The sequence below is a fragment of the Eptatretus burgeri genome, chromosome 10 (assembly GCF_056783735.1).
Source record: "Eptatretus burgeri isolate ZD-2024b chromosome 10, Ebu_testis_v1, whole genome shotgun sequence".
Classification (NCBI taxonomy): domain Eukaryota; kingdom Metazoa; phylum Chordata; class Myxini; order Myxiniformes; family Myxinidae; genus Eptatretus; species Eptatretus burgeri.
Window position 1 is genome coordinate 102,197,708 of NC_140970.1, and position 24,828 is coordinate 102,222,535.

The 24,828-nt window shown below is 45.3% G+C and overlaps 1 protein-coding gene across 5 annotated transcripts in view; it reads left to right on the forward strand.

The window, feature by feature from the left end:
- Positions 1-24,828, forward strand: part of LOC147019320 (lipoprotein lipase-like) — a 157,304-nt gene that overhangs the window by 20,310 nt on the left and 112,166 nt on the right. For all 5 annotated transcript variants that reach the window (XM_085899717.1, XM_085899716.1, XM_085899715.1 and 2 more), the window contains 3 exons: positions 14,973-15,085; positions 23,964-24,071; positions 24,438-24,477. In XM_085899717.1, coding sequence (XP_085755843.1) covers positions 14,992-15,085; positions 23,964-24,071; positions 24,438-24,477 — 242 coding nt within the window. In that variant the 5' untranslated portion in view covers positions 14,973-14,991. Of the gene's footprint in view, positions 1-14,972; positions 15,086-23,963; positions 24,072-24,437; positions 24,478-24,828 lie in introns of those variants that run through there.

The window sequence follows — 24,828 nt, forward strand, 5'->3', positions numbered from 1 at the left end:
AGTTATTTGCAATGCTGGCGGAAATGAATAACGGAATAAAGAACAAAATGGATGGAAACACGCAACAAATGAGCGAAATGAATGGTAAAATGAATGCGAATATGCAACAAATGAATGAAGGAATAAACGGAAAAATAGACGAAATGAAGAACGAAATGAAAATAATACGGGGTGATATGCAGCAAATAGGCCGAGGCCTGCAGGCAGGCATAATGGCAATTGCGGTGAGCGAAACGCGGGCAATGGAGCTCAAAATGGCGCCGCCACATGCTGGAGCGAACGAGCTGGGGGGGAATGCAACGGTCGTCAGGCCCGCAATGGAGGCGGGTGAAGACAGATTAGTTCGGGGGGACGTGTTGGGCGAGAAGCGTAAAGGTGATGGAGAAAGTGACGGTGACAAAGAGGGGAAAAGTAAAGGGGGTGACTGAGACGTGTACGGCAAGACACGTGGAGACGGCAGAAATAATAGTTGAGATAAGGGAGGTAATGGGTGATGAGATGACTGAGTTGGCAGAGACACGGGAGATAGAGGGTGAATTGGACGGGGTTAAGGACGAGCACACACACACACACACACACACACACACACACACACACACACACACACACACACACACACACACACACACACACACACACACACGAAGGTAGTGGAGGATAATGGGGGCGAGCTTGCGGAATGTCTCGAGACCCGGTGTGAGCAGCTGGATAGCCTCCTCCAGGAACGAGGGGAGGGAATATGCCCTCTTGAAGTGGTTCACGACCAGGTGGGTCCGGTCGAGCTTCGCGGAGTTGAGGGGACGAGTGCTGTTGATGGGTGCACGGAGAGCTTGGGGGGTATGGAGGCCCCAGAAACCCTTCGGGTGGCACGAATCCCCAGTATGGTTACAAGTGTGGTCCCGGTGTGTGTGGTGTCAAAATGTGTTTATACGAGCGTGGTGAAATGCGTGCTGCAACGCGCACAGAGCGTGGGTGCAAGGGTGTGTGCGAGAGCGGCCGCGTGTGTAAAAGAGACCCCGTGTGTGACAGAGACCCCGTTTGTGGATGAGACCCCGAGTGGGAGTGAAACCCCCTGTGTGAGTGGAACCACATGTACGAATGAAATGGTCTGCGTGAGTGAAGCACGGAGTGTGAGAGGGACAGCGTGTGTGAGGTCGCTGTATGAGAAGGAGAAGGGGCCCGGGGTGCCAGCCTGCCACGTGAGCGTCGAAGGGGAGTCGCCAGAGAGGGCACTCCCCAGTTTTAGTGAGCTGGTAGGCTCGGAGGCATTGTAGTGCCCGGCGGTGCCATCGTCGGAGAATCGGCAGAGGGTAGTTCCTACCAAGGAAGCCACACGTCCCAGCCGTGAGACCATGTGAGGGCACGGAAAGAAAATTGGGGGGCATGGCCTGAAATTTGCGAGGACACCAACAAAGGCGACAGAAATCTTGGTTGTTAGAACCGATAGTTTAAGCGAGAGGCGCTTGTTGAAAGCCCCGGGGTCGTTTAAGGAATTAATGTTAGGGTAGATTAGGAAGTGTACCCCTCCGCACCATCCATCCCTGCGCTCCTGTTGTGGGCTGCTGGACCCACCTTGGGTTGAGATCGCTGAGATCTGAGGAGGCCATGCTGAGGCTTAGATTGGGCCTCGACACAGGACGCAAGCTCTCCCTTATTCCCCTCCGGAAAGGGAACGTAGGGGTTGGGAGTAGGCTCGGTTGACGATAGGTTAGCCAGACAAAGACAATAAAGGGGGTTAGGAGATGGAATTATAGAGGGAAGTAAAAATAAAAATAAAACAAAAAAATAAGTTGGGGCTAAATTTGTTTTGTTTGCAAACTTCGGGAGTGGGTATGTATAGAGACAGGCAAAGGCAATAGGTTGGGAGGGAGACAGTAGGGTAGGTCCGAGCCTGCCTTCCGAGTGGCGAGCACCACCGCACTCCCTCCACGAACCTGCATTACAAGGAAGAGGCTGGCCAACTTCATCTGCCGGCTGTTTTGCTGCAAGGCCTGTGCCGGTTGGATCGTCTTTTGGCTGTTTGCTACGAGGCCTGTGCCGGCCACTTCATTTGCCAGCTGTTGCTACAACGGCCTTGTTTTGCCATGACATGCCTTGCCTGCCTGCCTTTGCCATGACTGCTGCCCTTGGTTGATTTTTGCCCCTGTTCTGTTTTGCATCCCCCCTCCTCCCCTGTTCATTACCATGTTCGCCAGTATCATTGCGCAAGCTGCAAGGACTGCCCTGTAGGCAGCCGCATCACGAGACTGCATTGGCAGCCCGTGCAACGTTTGATTGCTGCATCAGATCATTGCGCGCACTGCAGTGACTGCCCTGTAGGCAGCCACATCACGGGACTGCATTGGCGGCCCGTGCACCGCTTGTGTTCACTGCGTTCATTTCAAAGGGGGAGGCCTTGGACTGCGTGTGAGCAGCCGGTCACGTTCCCTGTCACCTGCATGGTTTCATGAGCCAGAGACTGCGTGTGAGCAGCCTGGCTCCCTGCTTTTTCCTACAGAGTCCATAAATCCTGGGCCATGGTGTGGTGTAAATTTATAAGGTTAAGGTGTAAAATGTAAATGAGTTGCGTCCCCAGTATGTTTGTCTTAGCGCCGGCAATTTAGTTAAGTCGTCTGCATGAGTGGGTTTGTTTAGTTAGTTACTCAGCCCATAGGTTATTTATTTTTGAGGACACGAATACACTGAATGTCGCACTCAGGGATCCGAAAGTATATTTGACGAAAATTTGACGACTCGGGACGAGTCTGTAAAAATGGGAGGGGGTAGTGTTACGGCTGTGGAAATTCGCAATACATCATAAAGGATCTCAGATTAGTCTATGCCGCTAAGTTTGTGTTAGATAGGTTTCCCCACCGTTGTTTAGAGGGATTTCTTCGTGTTCAGTGGGCTGCGACCCTTTGAGATAGTGTTTTTCTTTCTCTATCGTTATTTTAGACCGACAGAGCACGCTACGACCCTTTTCGCGCCAAAAAGGAGTCCGAACACGCGGAGTGAAGACGCAGACAAGGAAACCTGCGCTAGTGCGTGGGTTTTCGCACCCCTCTGCGGCGCCAAGGCTGGCACGAGAAGCGGCGAGGCGCTCGCTCCCGATTGGTGGATGCATGGCGTGGGGCGGAAAAAGGGGAGGAACCCCTCTTTGGAAGAAGCTTCTCGAAAGAAGGTGGAGCCGAAAACGGGGTGGAGCGAAGGGCAGAGCCCCGCGCTATTTAAGGCGGACCACACGCGAGGCTCCCTCTCTCTCTCTCCCTCCCTCTCGTTCTTGGTCTCGTTGGCGCTGGTCCACCTCTTGGGGCTTCTCTCTTCTTCTTGGTTCATGCTCCAGCGTTCTCCCTGTGGTGCATGATTTCTTCCCCTATCTCCCGGTGGTCCTGTGGAGCGACCTGTTGTTGGAGGCGCAGGCCGGTGACGAGTCCGGGCGACGCATCAGAGACGCGGACTGAAGGCGCAGCTCTGCCGGCTGTGTGGTGTGAACCTGCGCGTCTGGGCAAGGAGCGCCGGAGAGAGCTTGCCAGCCACGTGGGAGGCCCGGAATCAGGCGCATGCTAGCTGCCTTGGGGGTGGGGTGTCACGACTCGCCGACCACCAAGGGGGGGGGGGCAGGTAACCTGCATCGGTCTCGTGGGCCTATTCGGTCAGCCAAGGCTCACGGCCATAAAGTTCCACAGACCCCGTCTACCTCCCTGCCTATGGGGAGGTCTTTCCTTTTGTTTTTGTATGACTCCTGTGGCGCCGTGTCCCTATAAGTAGACCTGTGTAAGTGACTGCACATTGCTCGTATTCGGTGGTAACACTTTCTATTTGTTGCTTGTACATACGTGCATGACTGCCTGGCTGTACATACGTGCTTCGTTGTAATAAATGTCCTTGCTTGTGAAATGTATCCCGTTCGTTGTGTCACCTATTCCCCATTGAAAATGCCATCTTGCTTCGCGGAATAATTAGTTGGGTTTTAAACACCCGGGAAGGAGAATCGGATCCGTCGAGGTCGGCGATAATACCCGCGCGGTTATCGCTGTAGAACGGAATGCACTGCTTCAGCGGTTCGTGTCCCAAGCCGACCTGCGGCGAGGTACGGCCCCTCGGTAGGTTACCCGCGGGAGTACTTAGGTATTTCGATATTCGGTGAGTGATCCTATTTCGTGCAGGTAGAATGCAGACTGGGCTGTGGTGAGGTTAAACCCCCACCCATGAATGGTTCCTGGCGATAGTTCCAGGAGGGTCACGACTGAATTGTCTATCCGCTGGGCGACGCGGCTGCTATTCGTGGAAAGCGGCCGATTGCACGCCGGCGGGCGCGAATTCGTAACAATATACTGTATGTATTGTTAAGATTTTCGCCCGCCCGGCGTGCGATAGGCCACATAACTCGAATCGAGATGCGTCGCCCACCGGAACAGACAATTCAGTCGTGACCCTCTTGGAACTATCGCCAAGGAGCTAGTCACGGTTGGGGGTTTAACGTCACCACAACCCAGTCCGCATTCTAGCTGCGCGAAATAGGGTGAATCGCCGAAAGTCGATATACCTCAGTACTCGCACGCGTAACCTAATGAGGGGTTGTACCACGCCACAGGTCGACTCCGGACACGAACCGCTTAAGCAGCTCGTTCCGTGCTACAGGGATTACCGTGCGGAGTTATCTTCGATCTTGATGGTTCAGATTGGTTACCGGGTGTTTTAAACCCACTATCAATCCCTTATGTGATGCAAAATGGAGATTCAACAAAGGAAAGGCCGAAGCGAAACGGGGGAACAGTTCAACAAGCAAGCACTTTATTTCACACACGTAAGCAGGCAAATAGGAACAAAGGAAAGCACTACGACCGAATAAAAGGCAATTATTTACAGCACAGTCACTTATACAGGTTTTACTTGTCGGACTGGCACCACAAACACACATATAAAAGCCCGAAAAGAAAAGAAAAGAAGTGACTTCCCTCATGGACCGTCGAGCCCTCCTCTCCTATTACCGTCAGCGCTTTCGCGCCTGGTTCCGGCCTCCCACGTGGCCGGCGAACCCTCTCCGGCACCCCTCGTCCGGACGCGTAGGTCCACCACAGGCCGCACTGCGGCGCCTCCCGTCCGCGTCTCCACCAACAGGCCGCGCCGTGCCACGAGCGCGGGAACGAGAGAGGAGGAAGGGAGCGCTTTGGAGAGCGAGACCCAAAGAGAGAGACCGAGCCTTTTTGGAGAGAAAGCGAGAGAGATCAAGCCTTTTTGGAGAGAGAGCGAGAGAAATCGAGCCTTTTTGGAGAGAGAGCGAGAGAGATCGAGCCTTTTTGGAGAGAGAGCGAGAGAGATCGAGCCTTTTTGGAGAGAGAGCGAGAGAGATCGAGCCTTTTTGGAGAGAGAGCGAGAGCTACAGCCAACATGAGCCACGATCAGAGAGAGAGAGAGAGAGAGAGAGAGAGAGAGAGCTACAGCCAACATGAGCCACGATCAGAGAGAGAGAGAGAGGCTGAGCCTCGCGTCTGTTTGCCTTTTGTAAGGCGGGGCTCCGCCCCATTCGCGGCTCCACCTCCCTTCGAGTCGTTTCCAGAAGGCTCTCAAAGGGGGGCGTGCCCCCACTCCGACCGCCTCACGCCAGGCCTCCACCAATGGGGAGGGAGCTGCCCTATCCCCCCTTCCCGTGCCAGCCTTGGCACCGCAGAGGGGTGCGCAAACCCGTGCACTAGCGCAGGTTTCTTTTTTGCCGTTCTCGTTGGTTGGTTTGAGGTTGTTGGATCCAAAATAACGATAGAGAAAGAAAAATGGCTAAGTCAAAGCGTCGCAGCCCGGATGAATCACACATATCCCCCTAAACATTAGGTATGGACTAACTACACATGAACTTAGCGTCATAACTGATCTAAGGAGCCTTTATGGTGTATTGCGAATTTCCACAGCCGTAACAATATATATATATATATATATATATATATATATATATATATATATATATATATATATATCCATCCTCTTCTTCTTTCGGCTGCTCCCGTTAGGGGTCGCCACAGCAGATCATCCGTATGATCCGCATAGTGATTTGGCACATGTTTTACGCCGGATGCCCTTCCTGACGCAACCCTGGTCGCCTCTTACGACACAGGGATATGGTACACCTATTTTAACCGGGGTATACACCGGCCCAGTATACTGGTACTCATTTCGCCGACCTCAGAAGGATGACAGGCTGAGTCAACCCCCTGGTGTATTAATTCAGTGGCCCAACGGGGCTTGAACTCAGGACCTTTTGGATCCCAAGCCACTGCCCTAACCACTGTGCCAACACCAGGCACACACGACAATATAATATATATATATATATATATATATATATATATATATATATATATATATATATATATATATATATATATATATATATATATATATATATATATATATATATATATATATATATATATATATATATTACGAGCAGGGTGTGCTCACACATTATGTAAGCATACGAACCGTGTTTCCCCATTGTCTCAGGTCGCTCACCTGCATTTGATTTTTGATTTATTTATTTTCATTTATTTACTTTCATTGATTTATATTTTCATTTATGGAAGTTGTCTGACGAGTCTGGATTTTTCTGGTGCATGAGCTTTGATGTACGTTTGCAATTTCAGCTTTGTATGTCACCCGGAAGGCACCAATCTTTAATATCAGTGAGTGAGTGAGTGGTTAGAAAGATATATATATATATATATATATATATATATATATATATACAGTGGGGAGAACAAGTATTTGATACACTGCCGATTTTGCAGGTTTTCCCATTTACAAAGCACGTAGAGGTCTGTAGTTTTCATCATCAGTACACTTCAACTGTGAAAGACAGAATCTTAAACAAAAATCCTGAAAATCACATTGTATGATTTTTAAATAATTAATTTGCATTTTATTGCATGAAATAAGTATTTGATACATCAGACAAACAGAATTTAATATTTGGTACAGAAACCTTTGTTTGCAATTACAGAGATCAGACGTTCCCTGTAGTTCTAAACCAGGTTTGCACAGACTGTAGCAGGGATTTCGGCCCACTCCTCCATACAGATCTTCTAAAGATCCTTCAGGTTTAGGGGCTGTCACTGGGCAACACAGATTTCAGCTCCCTCCAAAGATTTTCTATTGGCTTCAGGTCTGGAGACTGGTGAGGCCACTCCAGGACCTTGAGATGCTTCTTACGGAGCCACTCCTTAGTTGCCCTGGCTGTGTGTTTCGGGTCGTTGTCATGCTGGAAGACCCAGCCACGCCCCATCTTCAATGCTCTTGTTGAGGGAAGGAGGTTGTTGGCCAAGATCTCGCGATACATGGCCCCATCCATCCTTCCCTCAATACGGTGCAGTCGTCCTGTCCCCTTTGCAGAAAAGCATCCCCAAAGAATGATGTTTCCACCACCATGCTTCACGGTTGGGATGGTGTTCTTGGGGTTGTACTCATCCTTCTTCTTCCTCCAAACACGGCGAGTGGAGTTTAAACCAAAAAGCTCTATTTTGGTCTCATCAGACCACATGACCTTCTCCCATTCCTCCTCTGGATCATCCAGATGGTCATTGTCAAACTTCAGACGGGCCTGGACATGCACTGGCTTGAGCAGAGGGACCTTGCGTGCACTGCAGGATTTTAATCCATGACGGCGTAGTGTGTTACTTATGGTTTTCTTTGATACTGTGGTCCCAGCTCTCTTCAGGTCATTGACCAGGTCCTGCCATGTAGTTCTGGGCTGATCCCTCACCTCTCATGATCATTGAGGCTCCACGAGGTGAGATCTTGCATGGAGCCCCAGACTGAGGGAGATTGACTGTTATGTTGAACTTCTTCCATTTTCTAATAATTGCGCCCACAGTTGTTGCCTTCTCACGAAGCTGCTTGCCTGTTGTCCTGTAGCCCATCCCAGCCTTGTGCAAGTCTACAATTTTGTCCCTGATGTCCGTAGACAGCTCTCTGGTCTTGCCCATTTTGGTGAGGTTGGAGTCTGATTGATTGAATGTGGACAGCTGTCTTTTATGCAGATAACGAGTTCAAACTGGTGCAGTTAATGCAGGTAATGAGTGGAGAATGGGAGGGCTTCTTAAAGACAAAACTAACAGGTCTGTGAGAGCCGGAATTCTTACTGGTTGGAAGGTGATCAAATACTTATTTCATGCAATAAAATGAAAATTAATTATTTAAAAATCATACAATGTGATTTTCAGAATTTTTGTTTTAGCTTCCATCTTTCACAGATGAAGTGTACCTGTGATAAAAATTACAGAACTCTACGTGCTTTGTAAGTGGGAAAACCTGCAAAATCGGCAGTGTATCAAATACTTGTTCTCCCCACTGTATATATATATATATATATATATATATATATATATATATATATATATATATATATATATATATATATATATATATATATATATATATATATATATATATATATATATATATATATATATATATATATATATATATATACACACATATTTATCAACATAAAACAATGTTGGATTTTCTTGCACTAATTTCAGTATCTCATCAGAGAATATTTCGAACATCCTTAATTATGGGATTCAAACATGGGCTCAGTGTTTGGAGGCAAGCACTCAATGTATTTGTCGGTGAAAGTCTTTTTGGTTGTAAACATCGCTCAGGCAATGAAAGGCTCTTCATTCTATGCCGGAAAACAAGAAGCATGAGGGCGTGCTGTTAATTATGTGAAAGAAGCCAAGATCGCGTGGGAAAGCGGAGAACCCTGAGAAGCTGTCAGTGCCAGGAAAGTGTAAGACATTGAATCACAAGGGTAAATACTCGTGGTAAAGATATAACAAAGCCCCAGTCACACCAAGAACTATGATGATAATTGTCATTGTAAATCTTTACAGGTGTGGTTACTGAACAATGAAAAGTGTTATTAAACGCCCCCACAAGAACAACTCAAACACAACAAGGAACTCGCAACTGACTTCCACATTCTCTTAAATTTCCTTCCACACCCCCTTATTCTGTACATTTTAAAGAGTCTGCGAAATTTGTCGTGAGGCAGTGAGTTCTTCTGAAGTTATAAATTCAGTTTCTCATGCTCCATCTTAGTGCCAAAAGCGTGTAAGAAGACTTACACAAGGTAAGTGCTAAACGCTGTTTCGAACCCTTCCCAGAGTTCCTAGACAACTATAAAGACGTTCACACATAGTAAGTCTTCTTGGGTTGCTTTATGCAGTTACTTTTGCTGGAGGAGCATCGGAGGGGTCAATCATTTATATAATCCTTGCCACCTGGGCGTAGTCGATTAGGTGAGAGCTGATTGGCTATTCCCTCCATTCACAGGTGAGAGATGTGGGTTGGTCTTTCTTTATTTATATGTTGACTGCTTTTGATGTTTGCACGTGGTACATGTTTGAGAGCCTCATTGATATGCATTGCTGTCTGCGCTCTCGCTGAAGATTCACCAATAAGTGATGAAACCGGTCCGGTATCTGATGGGGGTGTGTAGCATTGGGATTGTCGTATGTGTACTTTGTGTGAACGTCTTTATAGTTGTTGAGGAACTCTGGGGAGGTTTCGAAACAGTATTTAGCACTTACCTTGTGTAAGTCTTCTTGTGTTGCTTTATGCAGGTACTTTGGCTAGAGGAGCAAGGGAGGGGTCAAGCATTTATTTATTTATATATAGATATATTTTATTTATTTATTTATTTATACAAAGAGGAAAAGCACACTTCACCGAAAAAAATAATAAAACTTTATTGAAACCTTGACATTTCTGAAGACCACTATCTTCCATCCTCAGAGGTAAAAATTTATAACACCGCACGTGCAGAGATATTAACTGTACTTCTGTCCAATGTGAATGGCTGCATGTCACAATTGGGTTGCAAGGAGGACCAATCAGCATGAGGTTTGGGACGGATTTAATAAAGAGAGTGGGATTGGATGGAAGATTTGCTTCCGGAGTGGATGTTTGGGTCACAGGTTCAGTGTCACGTGTTCCACGTCTGATCATGGGTTTGTGGATTGGGTTTGGCCTTCACGCCCGTGGGTGGGGGTTGTGGGTCATTGCGTAATCCTCGATAGGCAGCCGGGCAGGTCGACGTGACGGTTAATGGACCATGTGCCCGAAAACCATGCTTTGAGAATTTCCCGGCTGGCCCGGCTGGGTGCTGAGGCTTTCACTACCGTGTTTTCCCACGCGAATATGTGGCGTAGATTGTGACAATGTGCTGCAACCCGTGAAAGCTCGTTTCCATGTGCTGCAGCTTGCTGATGCTGCATCAACCGTGTCGCAAGTCGTTTGGATGTTTGGCACGCATCGTTGGCATCACAGTCTCAACAAGGGATTTCGTAGACCACGTTCATCTTGTCGAACATATCTTTGGGCCGAGACAGCTGCACGCGGAGTGTTGTCCGAGGTTTGTGTGTGACCCGGATTCCAAATGATTGCAGCAAATGGTTGGCGATCTCCGAGTATTGCTGTTGTTCGGTAATACTACTGTTTTGGCCGGTTCCTCAGGCCGTAATGTGGGTGCCCTCCTCCGGTGGCAAGACCGAATTAATGTTGCCGGATAGTGATTGTTCTGCAGTAAGCGAGTGACATGTTCAATTTTGGTCCGTAGTGTGTGTTGCTCACTGCAGTGTGATTTGGCACGGTCAAACAAGGTTCGTGCACAAGACTGTTTGTGCGTAGTTGGGTGACCACTGTTGTAATTGAGCACCTGCTCAGTGTGCGTGGGTTTGCGGTACACCTGGGTGCTCAAACGCTGGTCTGTTGCACGTGTGACGCCCACATCCAGAGAAGCAATGAAGCCGGATTGTTCGTGTTCATGTGTAAACTGTATGGCAGGTCTGATGCTGTTGATGTGGGTTTGGAACCTGTCAAAGCCATCTCTTTTGATGATGGTGAACATGTCACCCACCTCGCAGAGCCCAACTTTGGGCATGTTCTCACCCTGTAATGCCTGTTGCTCGGAAATGTTGCATTACTAGCTCGATGATCAAGCCTGATGTAGGAGATCCCGTGGGTGTACCTCGGTGTTGGTGGTAAGTTTGACCTCCGAAGCAGAAATATGTGGATGTGAGGGACAAGTCCACCAGTGAAAGTAGCTGTGTTGGACTGAGTCGGCTTTTGCCTGCCAGGTATTGGGTCCGTGGTGATGGCCGCCTCTCGGGTTCTCCTTACTAGGTCATTGGGGATGCAGGTAAACAGGGCTGTGATGTCAAAAGACACCATGACGTTCGCCTTGTCTATTATGCGCTCTATGTTATTTCTGTCTGGTGGTGAAAGTCCTGCCAGTATCACCAATGTAAACTTTACCGCATGTAAACTCCTCAAGCAGGATATTTCATCATTACAAGCAGCTCTTCATCACAAGCTTCAGCACCAAAACTGCAGTAAAATAGAAGATCTAAACTCAGCCTCCAGTGAAGAAAGCCTTCGACACTGCTCGCAATACGCAGGTGATGAAGTTGAAGAAACTTCTACTTGAACATACACCAAAATCTCATATGACACACAGGCCTCCTCACCTTACCTTGGCAGTGATATTCATGTCTCTGCTGGCTGTGAGTCAGAGGCCAATCGACGTCTGGGTCGGGCCTGGGGAGTCATGGATTCACTGGATCATGGGGTGTGGCACTGCCGGTACCTGTGCGGGAGGATGAAAGTCCGAGTCTTCAGGTCCTTGGTGCTTCCAGTCCTGCTCTATGGATGCGAGACTTGGACTCTGACCAGGGATCTGAGATGGAGACTTAATTCCTTTGGTACCCGGTCTCTTTGGAGAATCCTTGGCTATCGCTGGTAGGACTTTGTGTCCAACGAGCGGTTGCTGAGAGAGACTCAAATGAGATTTGTTACCTGAATAGTCCGTGAGCGTCAGCTGCGGCTGTATGGACATGTGGCTCATTTTCCTGACGCTGATCCTGTTCACCAGATTCTCTCAGCGAGGGAGTCTCGTGAGTGGAGGAGGCCAATAGGCCGACCACGTTCCTCGTGGTTGCAGCAGGTTGATCGGCATCTCAAGGAGATGGGGATGGGCCAGGCATCTGCCTGGGGGGATGGCCAGATGGAGGCCCCTGGAGTACCGGCGGAAAGTGGACGCATCGACACGCAGCTCTGGCGCATGCTCGCATACCTAACCTGACCTCCTCACCTTGGGCAAACTGTCATCAATCACAGTCAACGACATCTGACCGGTGATGAACATTCAGTTTTCGCCCTGGGTTTAAATTTTGCAGTGGCACCAAAGCAAATTCCCATTAAACACTTCATCGAACAGATCGAACCTGGTCTTAAGATCTCCGCTGACCAAATCTGTTTTCAAGTCATTCAAGTCCTCTCCAAAACTGAGATTCCTCAAACAGACATGAGCTGAACAGAGATGAAAGCTGTCACCAGACCACAGCAGGATACAGTGAACCACAGACTCACTGCAGACAAATGCAATGTGACTGTCATCATGGACAGAGAGGAATACAACTCCAAGAGTCATCTTCTTAACATTAGATACCGATAAGAAACTCCCCCGCGATCCAACACCGACAACGGAGAGGAGAATCAACGGCAACCTCCTCTTGTATCTTTCCCCCAAGACATTATATTTCAATCTTCACACATCATCATCAACATGTCCAGTTTTATTTGGACAACCCAAGAAACATAAACCAGATGCTCCACTTCGGCCCATCGTTTGAACATGCGGCTCACCGACTTATGATCTTGCGAAGCACGTCGCTAAAGATCCTTCAACCGCTTGTCGGAAAGACTCAACACCACGTTATAAACTCAGACCATTTCATTCAGCACATTCAGCAGTTTGACATTCTTCCTTCCTCATTTGACACCCTCATCAGTTTTGATGGAGAATCTTTTTTTTTTTTTTACCAGCATCCCTGTTCCAGAGACCTGCTCTATCATCGAACATCGTCTACAACAAGACTCCGCGTACCGATTTATCACCAGATCAAATTCATGACCTCCTCCTTGTATCTCTCAATTCTGCCTATTTCAAAATGGCGAGACTCGTTCTACCAACAAAAGGAAAAGGTAGCTATGGGTTCTCCACTCTCACCCATAGCAGCACACCTCTTCCTGGAAGATTTTGAGCACTCATTTGTGTGGTTGATGTGTGTTTTTAACCAAGCCCATGCCCCTCTCCAAGGGGCAGAAAAGGATATATATACATATATATATATATATGTAAATAAAAAAATATATATATGTATATAAAAAATATATATATATATATGTATATAAAATATATATATAACTGCAAAAAAAAAAATTCATTAATTAAAACCTTTTTTTTTTTTGGCAATTCTTCCTTGAATCTTGTGTCGATGGGTTCGTGTGGTGTCACACAGGCATGATGGGCTGAATGGCCTCCACCTGTGTTGGATTTCCTTGTTCCTTATATTTGAATACAATTGTTTAGTTATAAAACCATAGCTGGTGATGCATGATAAACTAGAAGGGCACTCAGTCGAGCGCATACCTCCATCACATAAGGGAACAGCCTCATTGCTGAGTTTCAGAGAATTCTGTCCCAGAATAAGGAACTAATGGAGTTCCATTGAGATATTATAACTGGTTGTCAGAGAGGAGGTACCTGCCTCAGGGGGGATGTTAACTCTCAGAGACATGCCCAAATCAATTGTGAGGGTCATCATGAAGTGGAAGATTGCAGGCAACACCAAACCGACTATCAGTCAAGCAGATCATCAAAATCAATTTACCATGGAAGAAAACCTTGTGATTAATAATTATTTGATAGAGCAGGTGTGATTTTGTTTTATCACCTTAAACTTCCAGGATTTGACAAAAGAGTGAGTGAGGGGTGGAGTCGAGGGCGAGAGGGGGCTGCTGTCACTGAAGTTCCAGGTAAACACTAACGCCATCTATTGAGCCTGGGCCCTTGAAATGTGGAAGCAGGTTTTGTTAATTGAGGATTCCAGTTCCAGGTAAACATTGTTCGAGTCTGATGGCAGGGTCCGTGCCATCCGGTGGAATGGTAATTACAGACTCTACAACAACGATCACCAAATATGAAAAAAGGTGATTAAATTATGAGGATCCACAAACGCTGAGAAACCTGTCGGAAACAGGTAGAAGAGTCCGATCTGTGATTATGCCAAGTTGAAGCACCTTCATGATATTAAATGACAAACACCAGGTTTTGTTTTGCGATTAAAAAAAAAGTTGTGCTTGTTCCTTGACTTTTGGGACTGGGACTTTTTTGACTTTTGGGACTTTTTTGGGACTTGGTAAGACTGTATAAGATTATATATAATACACCAGAGCTTAACTTCCCCAAATACTATCGGTATCATCACTTGGCAGTTTGTTACCTGCTTTTCATTCGTGCTTTGTTGGAATTGGCCTCCAGGTAACCAGCAATCACTGCAGTTGTTAGTAAATATTGATCATCTTCCTGGAGATAAATTCCTTTTGTGTTTGTTTGTTTATGGACATTTGTGCAATTTAGTTTTACTCGCCCTTCCCCTTGGATGAAAACCATTTCCCACAGGCGATCCCACAAGAAGGTGGGAATAAATGGGGCCATTAAAAGTTTGTGATAAGTCCTCTCACTGGAAGTTCTATCTTCCATGGGATGGTCACCCTTGGCTGGCCGGAGTGGATCATCCTCGGTGTTCTGATCACAACATTAGATAATTGTGCCAGTTTAACAAGGCAAAGCGTACGAAATGCTCTCTCACGTTAAATGGGACTCAATCATTCCATTGTGCGGCTCACCTTCAAAGCATGCCACTTCAAATGTCTGAACAGCTATTGCTGCACATCGTGTGTCGGCAGAGCCTAAAATTTCATAACAATTGTGCACTTTGTGATAAAAGTACAAAACTTTGCGCATACATATACGAGGGGCAGTCAATAAGTAACCTTAAAATGGTGATATAAATTAGAGAATGTAATATGTGTAGTTGTAGATGACAAATGTTATATCTATCTCGGTAAGTGTCACGTTTTGCCTGTTGTAGATCTGGCAACATTGAGCGTATGACGTCGGCAGAGCAGTTCCAAGATGGCGGCTCCCTTAGAAGCATGCAGCAGAGAGGAGCAACGTCTGTCATCTCTTTCTTGGGAAGAGAGGGTGCGAATCCCAGTGAAATTCATCGCAGAATGAAGATGCAATATGATGACACATGTTTATCGCTGCAGCAGGTGTCTGACTGGGACAGGTGTATGCGGAGTCGCACCTGAAACCCGAATCCTATCCAGGTTCCTCCTGAGGACTCCATCTTTGCTCCTTACTTCTTCGGTTCCTTCTTAGTCTTCTGTTTCATTGTAAACTATAAGCATGGGTATGTTATAAGTTACAAGGGTATATTAGATAATTTTGTCGCAAAAATGTTGTTCATTTATGAATAACTAGTGCACCCACTGTCTGCAGGACCGGCAGGAAGAGTCATGTTATAATCCTCCTTGGGGTATATAGATCTAGTATATCTAGGCTCGGGTAAATGGAGGATTGAATAGCGGCTGGTAAAACGGCCACTAGGGGTAAAAGGGTTAATTACGGACTATTGGAACATACCTTTTCAACATATAGACCAAAAGCGCCCTTACACCCTATAGATTCTATTAGACCTTCTGCAATGACACTTAAGGTTCACTAGTCATAATCAAAAGAAAGTTTTTGTGTGCGTCATTCGTCAATTTGGCGCTGGTTCATCCCATTGCAATATTCCATATTGATTTGTTCGCTGTTTTGTGCGATCCGTTTTGTATGACCTTGATGACCTTTTTCAAGGCCTTTCTCCTTTGAAAAAGAAAAGTTTGCTTCAGAAAGTCAGTCCTCCACCACTTCCAAGTACTCCACTTCGATTTCCTCAACATTATCTTATCCTTTTTCCTATTTCCTTTTCTCGTTTCAAAACATCGGAACAAACAAACAAAAAACTGTATATTTCATTTCATCCCATAACGATTCTCATGTTTATTGAATTTCCTTCTGCTACTGGTTCTACATTTACCCCACTATTCTCCCCAAACGGAATCTACATAAAATATAAACACTCCTTTAAAAAAAAAAAACATCATTTTAAGAATGCATTTTGACCCTTGTTTCTCTTTCACAAATACTGCACATGCTCTTCTCCTTCTCCTTCTCCTCCTCCTAATCCTCCCAACGCTGTCCCCCTTCACCCCTGCCCATACAGCGCAGCATTTCCCTGATGACGCAAAAGGACCCCAAAGACCATTTAACACCCCTTAAGACCCCTTTTACTTCTAAAACCCTTTCAACACTTTAGACACCTTTATATCCCGTCACCCTTTCGACCTTTTATACCCTTTAGACCCCAAAAAGCTTGAGACATTTACATCCCTTAAGTCCCCTGAGAACCCTTCGACCTTAACACCATTTAGACCCCTTACACCCTTCACACACATTAGACACCTTGGACCCTTGACCCTGTAGAGCTTTAGACCACTTGGACCTTTTTAGATTACAAATATATTTCAACTAAATATAATATCACCAATATTACAAACAAATTTGTACAAAAGAAAATGTTTGTATTATGATTGGTGTAAATCATGACAACATTGCAACTCACGTAAGTCATTACCCTCAGTTAAAATAAGTGTGTGCCTCTTTAGCAATGTGTGGTGAGGCAAGCGTAGTGAGCCGATCCACGTTAGTATGTGTATGAAATTTGGTCAAAATTAGTCAAAGGTGAAGGTGGATCCCATTCTAAATATGTAAACCCTCTATTAAGCCATAATTAGAAAATGTATCAACCAAATTTGTTCTGCAGAACGTTCCATCATGTAAAACACTTGATAGGTCAAATTTTCCAAATTACTTAATTGCTGTTTTCATGGCAACTATTATTTATTTGGATTTTGCGAGTGTCGTGCTATGCACAATATCTTACTTGGTACCCTTGCCAGAGGAGAGGGTATTGTATTTGGATCTCTGTATCTTCAAAACGGCACCAAGGAAAAATTGCCACTTGACACACAGCAAGTACTCCTCATGGGGAAAAGTGATTATTTTTACCTTCGCATTCTGCGAAAGGTTATGTTTTGGTCGGCGTGTATTTATTTATTTATTTATTTATTTATTTATTTATTTATTTGTTTGTAATCTTGTGATTCGTATAACTCAAAAAGTATTAAACCGAATTGCATGAAATTTGGTGGGATGATTGGTTATTAGCCAGGAAGCATTCGATTAGATTTTGGGATCGTTCGGGTCAAAGGTCAAGGTCAAGGTCACGAAAAGGTCAAAATCGTCTTTTTACGATAACACGTTCAATTTTTATTCAATTTGCATGCAACTAACGCCAAAATGTTCAGAATTCAACGCCTCATCTTGTGATATGCAATATGACACAATGACGCCCATACTCTTGTTACCGGTTAGGGGTCAAAGGTCAGGGGGGTCACGACCTTGAAAAATATGCGGTTTTTGTCATAACGCGGTCAATTCTTGTCCGCTTTACATGAACCCAGCACCAAAATGTTCAGAATTTAATGCCCAATCTTGTGACACAATGACGTCATAACACATGTCACCGGTTGGGGTAAAATGATGGGGGGGAGGGGTCACGCCCTTGAAAAATATGCGGTTTTCGGCATAACTCAGTCAATTCTTATTCGATTTGCATGAAACCAGCATCAAACGAGATTACCTTCTCTTGTTGAAACGTTGCATTCACCGAGCTTGCGAGTGAAGACTCGCCAAAACGACGTGAGTTGATTGTTGTTTAGTCCGTAGCCCCCGAAAGTCTGGGGGGGGTCATGACATAATAGATATGTGGTTTGTGTCATAAGACCATTCATATGAAACCAGTTCCCCACACTCATACCAAGAACAAAAAAGTAGTGGCGGTGAAGGTATGCGCTCTATGAGTGCCCGTTCTAGTTTAAAGATGTCGCAGGTGCCTTTGTTATGACATCATAATTGCATACATAGAACGCTACATCAAATCAATATGAAATTTTTTGAGGGTCATCAAATGATAAATTGGAACACAAAAAAAGATGATGTCATCGATCACATGGTTCGGCAGCCATATTGTTTTTTTTTTTAAACCTTCAAAAATCTTCCCTGAAACGGCTGAACAGAGGAGAAACTTTACAGGTATGACCGCCTATCCATGAGGAACAAAACGTTCACACTTATGATGTTATCGGTCACATTGTTTGGCAGCCATGTTGGATTTACCCCAAAACCTATAAAAAAATCTTCTCCAGAATGGCTGGACAGATCGAGGGGAAACTTCGAACACGTGTTCCCCAAGCCTTGTGGATACCAGGGTGTTCACAAATAATTGATAGGTCACATGGTCTGGCAGCCATATTGGATTCAGTGAAAAATCTTTTAAAAATTATTTCTCTTGAACTGCTTCATCGATCGACATAGAACTTCACAATGATGATCTACCGCTGATGGGGAATATATGTTTTAAATTTCAACCTAATCGGATGCAGGGTCTGGCAGCCACAATTAATTTCTTTGATCTGGGATCTTTTTGATTTTTGGGGGGGTTTTTTTTTTGAATAAGGCTCACTTGGGTGCATCTGGATGAGTTTGAGGGTAGAGGAGTAGCAGCTGAAATGGCTACTATCCAGGCTCCTCCTGATGATTTCAACTTTGCTTTTTGCTTGTTTGGGTTCCTTCTGATTTAAAAAGTATAATTTATATATTAAGTATATTATATTATATTAAGTTATTTATATTTATATTATTTATATATAATTTATATATTAAGTTATATAATTTATATGAAGTTATTAAAAAGGCTTGCTGCATTCTTAAGGTTGTTTTATTACATCTTCGAGCAAAAATGTACTGTATTTCATAGGAACCACATCTCCAATTATATAATGGAAGTCAATGGGAAAATACGGTTCAATGTACGAAATTTCGCTTTTTGTACCATTTTTCACGAATGTATGCACTCCATAAATTAAGCAATGGGTGCATCTTTTTTCTTGCAGTTTCGCCTGTGATCCTTGGTGGTGGCAATACATTTAACCAAGTCCAAGAATTTCCAGCTCATAGACAATGCAGCAGCTCCAAAATCACAACAATTAGCTCATCCAATCTGGGAGATGTGTGTCATTTGCAAAGAAGAGACACCGGGGCCTCGAACAAGTCCGGTCCTGTCAAAAAGGAAAGACATTGGCACAGGCTACCAGTCAGTCGCTGAAAATCTCATCAAATGTAATGAATTAGGAAAAGTAACAAAAATGCTCTGATTGAACAGACTAGATGAAGGTTAAGGTGTTAAAACGACTCTAGTTGCCATTCAGGCCCAGTGACATAAAAATGCAGACTTCAGTATAATAGAATGCTGCAAAGGGCAGAGAAGAGAATGAGGTAAACATCAGTAACCGAAGACAAAGATGAGCCAGTTACATCCATGTGCACCAGATCCATCAAGCATTGAAAAAAAAAATCTCTGAGTGAAGCTTGTTGCTTTTTCTATGGCCAATCAGCCACCACTGAACACCTTCGGCAACATTCCAGGTGGACCGTCATATTCGGACCAGTGTGGCACTTGTTGGGGACACGGAACTCTTAGCCTGGCCCAGTATGGGTGACAAGATAAGCCAAGTATCGCAGCAAGTGCTTGGTAGGATTATACAATCATGCAAGAACAGGGAAGGTAGATGCACAGACAGGGACAACATTATATCTGGAATTGTCTTTGCGGAACCAGTGATGTGCATTCAAGAGACACGCCAGGAAGAAGGTACTGAACCAGTATTTAAATGATCCGACCTTGTTCACCTCTACATATCAAGGATGGAATATTTTGAGGTTGAGCTTGACAGGAAAGTGCACAGCACGCATCTGTAGTAAAGGTTACTGGCTCAATTTCCAGAACTGCAGGATCACAGCAAGGGTCGTGATGTTCTTTTGGCATTTGATGAAGATATTGGTGCAGCTTTAGCCAAAGCCTATGAACAGGACAGTGATAGTGATGCTGTGGTTCTTGCAAGAGCTGCACAGATTGCATGATAACACATGTATTTTTTTTGATGGGTCGTTCCAAGAAGGCTGCCATGAGAACTCGGGTGTCCAGCCTGTTTGCTCCAGTTAACATGATGCTCGAAAGCTCCAGCATCAAAAACCAGCCATGAACCTGCTGCACCAGCCACACTTGTCATTGCCCAGCTACTGAAATTCAATGCCGTCGAACATATTGAAGATTAGCCTTTTAGGAGTGTCAAGCAAAAAAAGTTAACCTTCAATTCAGAGCTCTGTGCTCTTGTGTGGGAGAATGCTCCAGAAATTAAGTTTGATGACCTTAAACATTCTTGTTCAGCATCGATGTTCGTGTAATAAAGTTTTAATATCGATCACTTTTTGACATGTCATACATGTACCTGTGTCTGATATGAGCCTCTGCGTGTTACACCAGGCTAAAATAACAAACATTATTTCAAATGATAGCACATGCGCACACATGTATTGTGTCAAGAATGTCTAAAAATAATAATTATATAATTATTCCCAGATTTAACTGTGCTATTAATTACTTTCTGAACTGTGTTCATGTCATCTTGTTTCAAATATGAGTCACCGTGCATTATACCAAGCACAATTAGACACATTATTCAATTGTCTACGCGTATGCACGCGTGTGCAATATCAAATGGCCACAATATCTGAAAATGATAATTATATATTAGTCGACGAATGGTGTAATTTGGTGCAATGCCGAAGGACTAACAGGTACGACACTGTATGCAGATTGTAGTTTGGAGAACAAAACTGTAACAGGGTTACTTTGAAAGAGAAGTCTCTTTTTGGGCAAATGTTGTCGTACGGACATAATGGTGCAGCATATGCAAACATTGAAAGACGCGGCCACTTATTTGTTCCAATTTCCATCTTAAAATGTCATAAAATGATCGAAAAGTAAAAATTTAATTTCCATACAGTGGCCTGCAAAAGTATTCACCCCCCTCCAAATTGTTCACACTGATAGGGATGGTTATTAGACATTTGTTGGTCCCCCATGGGTCTGTAACTGTGAACCAGAGTAGCACAAATTTCCTTGACTTTGCAAAAGGTTATGGACTTAGGGTGGCTGGGTCATGGTTTCAGCACCCACAGGCTCAACGCTGGTGATGTGGCAAAGGAGATTGACCGTGTGCTCGTTGATAGTCGCTGGATGATGATTTAGAACTGCAGGGTCTACCCTAGTGCTCAGTTCCTCAATGCCGACCACAGGCTTGTGGTAGCAACTCTGAAGTTTCAGCTTAAATCCTGGAGAATGGTACTATCCCAGCCTAGGCTAGAAGTTGGCAAGCTCAGGGATGAGAGGGTAGCTGAGGAGTTTGTGAACAGGATGAGTGGGGATTTGAGGGGTCTGGGTGTTTGGGGAATCCTGAAGAGTGGTGGAGTGCATTCGAGTCTACCATCCTTCATGTTGCCGGTGAATGTCTTAGAAACCAGCATCAGGCAAACAAGAACTTTGTCGCCCAAGGGACATTGGATACCATTGACTAGAGCCACAGGTCCAGGCTTAATTGCAGAGCTGAGCTGTTCAGGAAATTGAGGCGTAAATCTGTACATGTGCTGAGGGTGGATAAGGAGGCCTATGTGCGAGGAATCTGTGAAGGGGTATAGCATCACCTGTGGTCAAGTGATCCTCATCCAACTTACTGAGGAATTGATGCATAATGTTCCCCCAAGTCCATCCCTCACAGTTCGAGTGGAGGGTGGTCGAATCTTGATAGAGGAGTCCAAATTGAAGGCTCGTTCGGATGGTTACTTTAAGGAGCTGTGCCAGGCTGACCCACCAGCTGTTGAGTTGGATGTCAGGGATGTAACTATCCCGATTGCTGACCCTCCAATCAACTGTGATCCACCTTCGTTTGTGGAAACACAGTCTGTGGTGAACCGGTTGAAAGGGGGTAAAGTTCCAGGGATCTGTGGCATCCATGCCGAACATCTCAAGGCTGGTGGAAATGCTGCACTCATGTCATTGGATGCAGTTCTGTGTTCTGCCTGGAACACAGGCATCATCCCAACTGACTGCAAGAGGGGCCTTGTTGTCCCTCTCTGGAAAGGGAAGGGTGATTGCCAGGATTACAACAGCTTCCAAGGGGTGACGCTGCTCTCAGTGCCGGGCAAGGTCTTGCTCAGATAATTCTTGATAGGGTTCGCCACCATCTGTTTGAGCACCAGTGCTCAGAGCAGTCAGGCTTTACACCAAACAGGCCAATGATTGACTGTATCCTTGCTCTTCGGGTCCTCACCGAATGCAGATGAGAGTTTCGGCAGGGGCTGCTTCCAGCCTATGTTAGTCTCTGCAAAGTGTTCAATTCAGTGAATCATGATGCCCTCTCGAGGATTTTCGGTCTTCGTGGGGTGCCACCAAGACTGATCAATCTGATGTCTGAACTATACTCTGGTACTGAGGGTGCTGTGAGGTATGTTGGTTCCATATCTGACTTACTGCCAGTTGTTGCGGGAGTTTGTCAGGGGTGTATACTGGCCCCCGCACTTTTCAGCACTTGTATGGATTGGATTCTGGGGAACATGTCAGAGAGTTCAGCTGCAGTGCATTGTTTAGGAATGTCAAGATGTCTGACCTTCATTTCGCAGATGATTCAGTCATCTTTTCGGAGACTCTGGATATCCTTTTGGGGGCTCTCGAGGTGCTGAATGAGGAGTCGGAGCCGCTGGGATTATGGGTTTCCTGGGTCAAAACTAAGATCCAGGCTTTCAATTACATCTTGGATGTTGCTATCCTGTCTGCACCTGTTTGTGGTGAGGATGTTGAGGTCACAGAGAGATTCACTTGCCTTGGCAATGATATTCATGTCTCTACATGTTGTGAGCTCAAGGTCAATAGACATCTGGGTTGGGCCTTGCTTTACATCTTGCTTTAGGGATTCCAGTCTTGCTTTATGGATGTGAGACTTGGACTCTGACCAGGGATCTGAGACAGAGACTTAACCCCTTCGGTACCAGGTCTCTTGGGAGAATCCTTGGCTATTGCTGGGCAGACTTTGTGTCCAATGAGCAGTTGCTGAGGGAAACTCAGATGAGATTTGTTACCTGCATAGTCCATGAGCGTCAGTTGCGGCTGTATGGACATGCGGCTCGTTTTCCTGATGCTGATCCTGTTCACCAGATTCTCTCAGCAAGGGAGCCTCATGAGTGGAGGAGGCCAACGGGCCAACCACGTGCCTCGTGGTTGCAGCAGGTTGATCGGAATCTCAAGGAGATAGGGATGGGCCAGGCATCTGCCTGGGGGATGGCCAGATGGATGCCCCTGGAATACCAGTGGAAAGCGGACACAGTGACGCACTGCTCTGGCGCATGCTCCTATACCTGATCTGACCTTAATATATAGAGTCTTCACAGACTACTCCAAAGTGCTAAAGCTAAAAAATGCACGTAAAATGTGAATAAGTTAAATTAACAGAGAAAATCAGATGACTCTCAATTGCATAAGTCGTCAAACCCTTTCCTTATGAACCCTAAATCACTTCAGGAGCAAATTATTTGTTTGAAAGGTTACAAAATCAGTGTAAGAGGTTTCACCTGTATGTATTCAGTGGATTAACTAAAAAAATAATCTCCACCACTTTTCTTCGGAGTTTGAAGGTGCGACTCATTTGGTCAACCAACAAGACAAACATGACGACCAATCGGCTGTGGGCCAAAATCCATCGTGCCACTTTCCGTAGCAGGTCTCACCTGGCAAGTTGGTTTTCCAAACCAGAGACACAATCATTCATTTTTAGCTTAAAATATGGGAACATTTTTGATCTGCAATCTACTAATAAGCAGTAATTCTTTCTGCTGGTGCAGACTTCATTCAATAGGAGCCGCTAATGAGCATGAGTTAATCAACCAATCAGATTCTCAGATCGTGTCACATGATTCCAAAAAGGTGGCACCCATGCGGTGTTGCATTCATGTACTTTCTGGGGTAAATAGTGAGATAATTCCTTTTTCTGATGTTTGCTTTTTGGACTCGTGTGCACAGTGGGCAATCCTGTATGGCTGAGAAAAAGAGATCACGCAATAATATGTCAAGAGAGCTTCAGAATCTGCACCAGTGTCATGATGGATTTCATCCAAAATGCTGTCGGAGGTAAATGAAGTAATATACTCATTTCTGTCTGGTGTGGTTTGTATGACTGCGATACATTCCGTGGTTACTTATCCAATCACAACCAAATTTGACAGGAGGACTGGGGGTCACACGATGGAGGTTGTGGCGATTTAACTTCCCTCCATCCCCAAAGGGGTTTCATGCATTGCACGAACTCTATATTGAGGTGTATATAATAAGTTTTAATGGCTTTCATGAGGGCACACCTTCTGGATATAAAAATTATTGTAACCACAAATGTTTCAGTCAGTTCTGTCCAACATCCAATTACATTTTTAAAGTAAAAGAAGTTTCCAGGAAACTAGACATGATGAAAGTATTCTATACTTAACACCTCTCCCTCAGATGAACGGATTAGAGCCATCTCGACTTGCTTGGCCTCTAGGTAAGTGGCAACAATCTTTACCTCACAAAGCTGCTTACATGAGTCTCTACACATGAATGATGGAGGTTGTAGTGATTTAACTTGCCCCCCTCCCCAATAATAATCTGATACAACGTCATGTACGGTGTTCCACCTTGAGGGAAATCCGTGATAAGGTGCATATCTGTGTTTAGATAGCTAATGGTGGCGTTCTTCTAAGGCTAAGTCTCATAACAAAAATAACAACACTAATGAACTAATTATAATAGCACAATACTAAAGTTATTACAAAACAACAGCCCCCCTCCCCAACTCGAAGGGGTTTGTGTGACGTGCGATATTGCCCCACTCCCCCACCCCCCCCCCCCGACA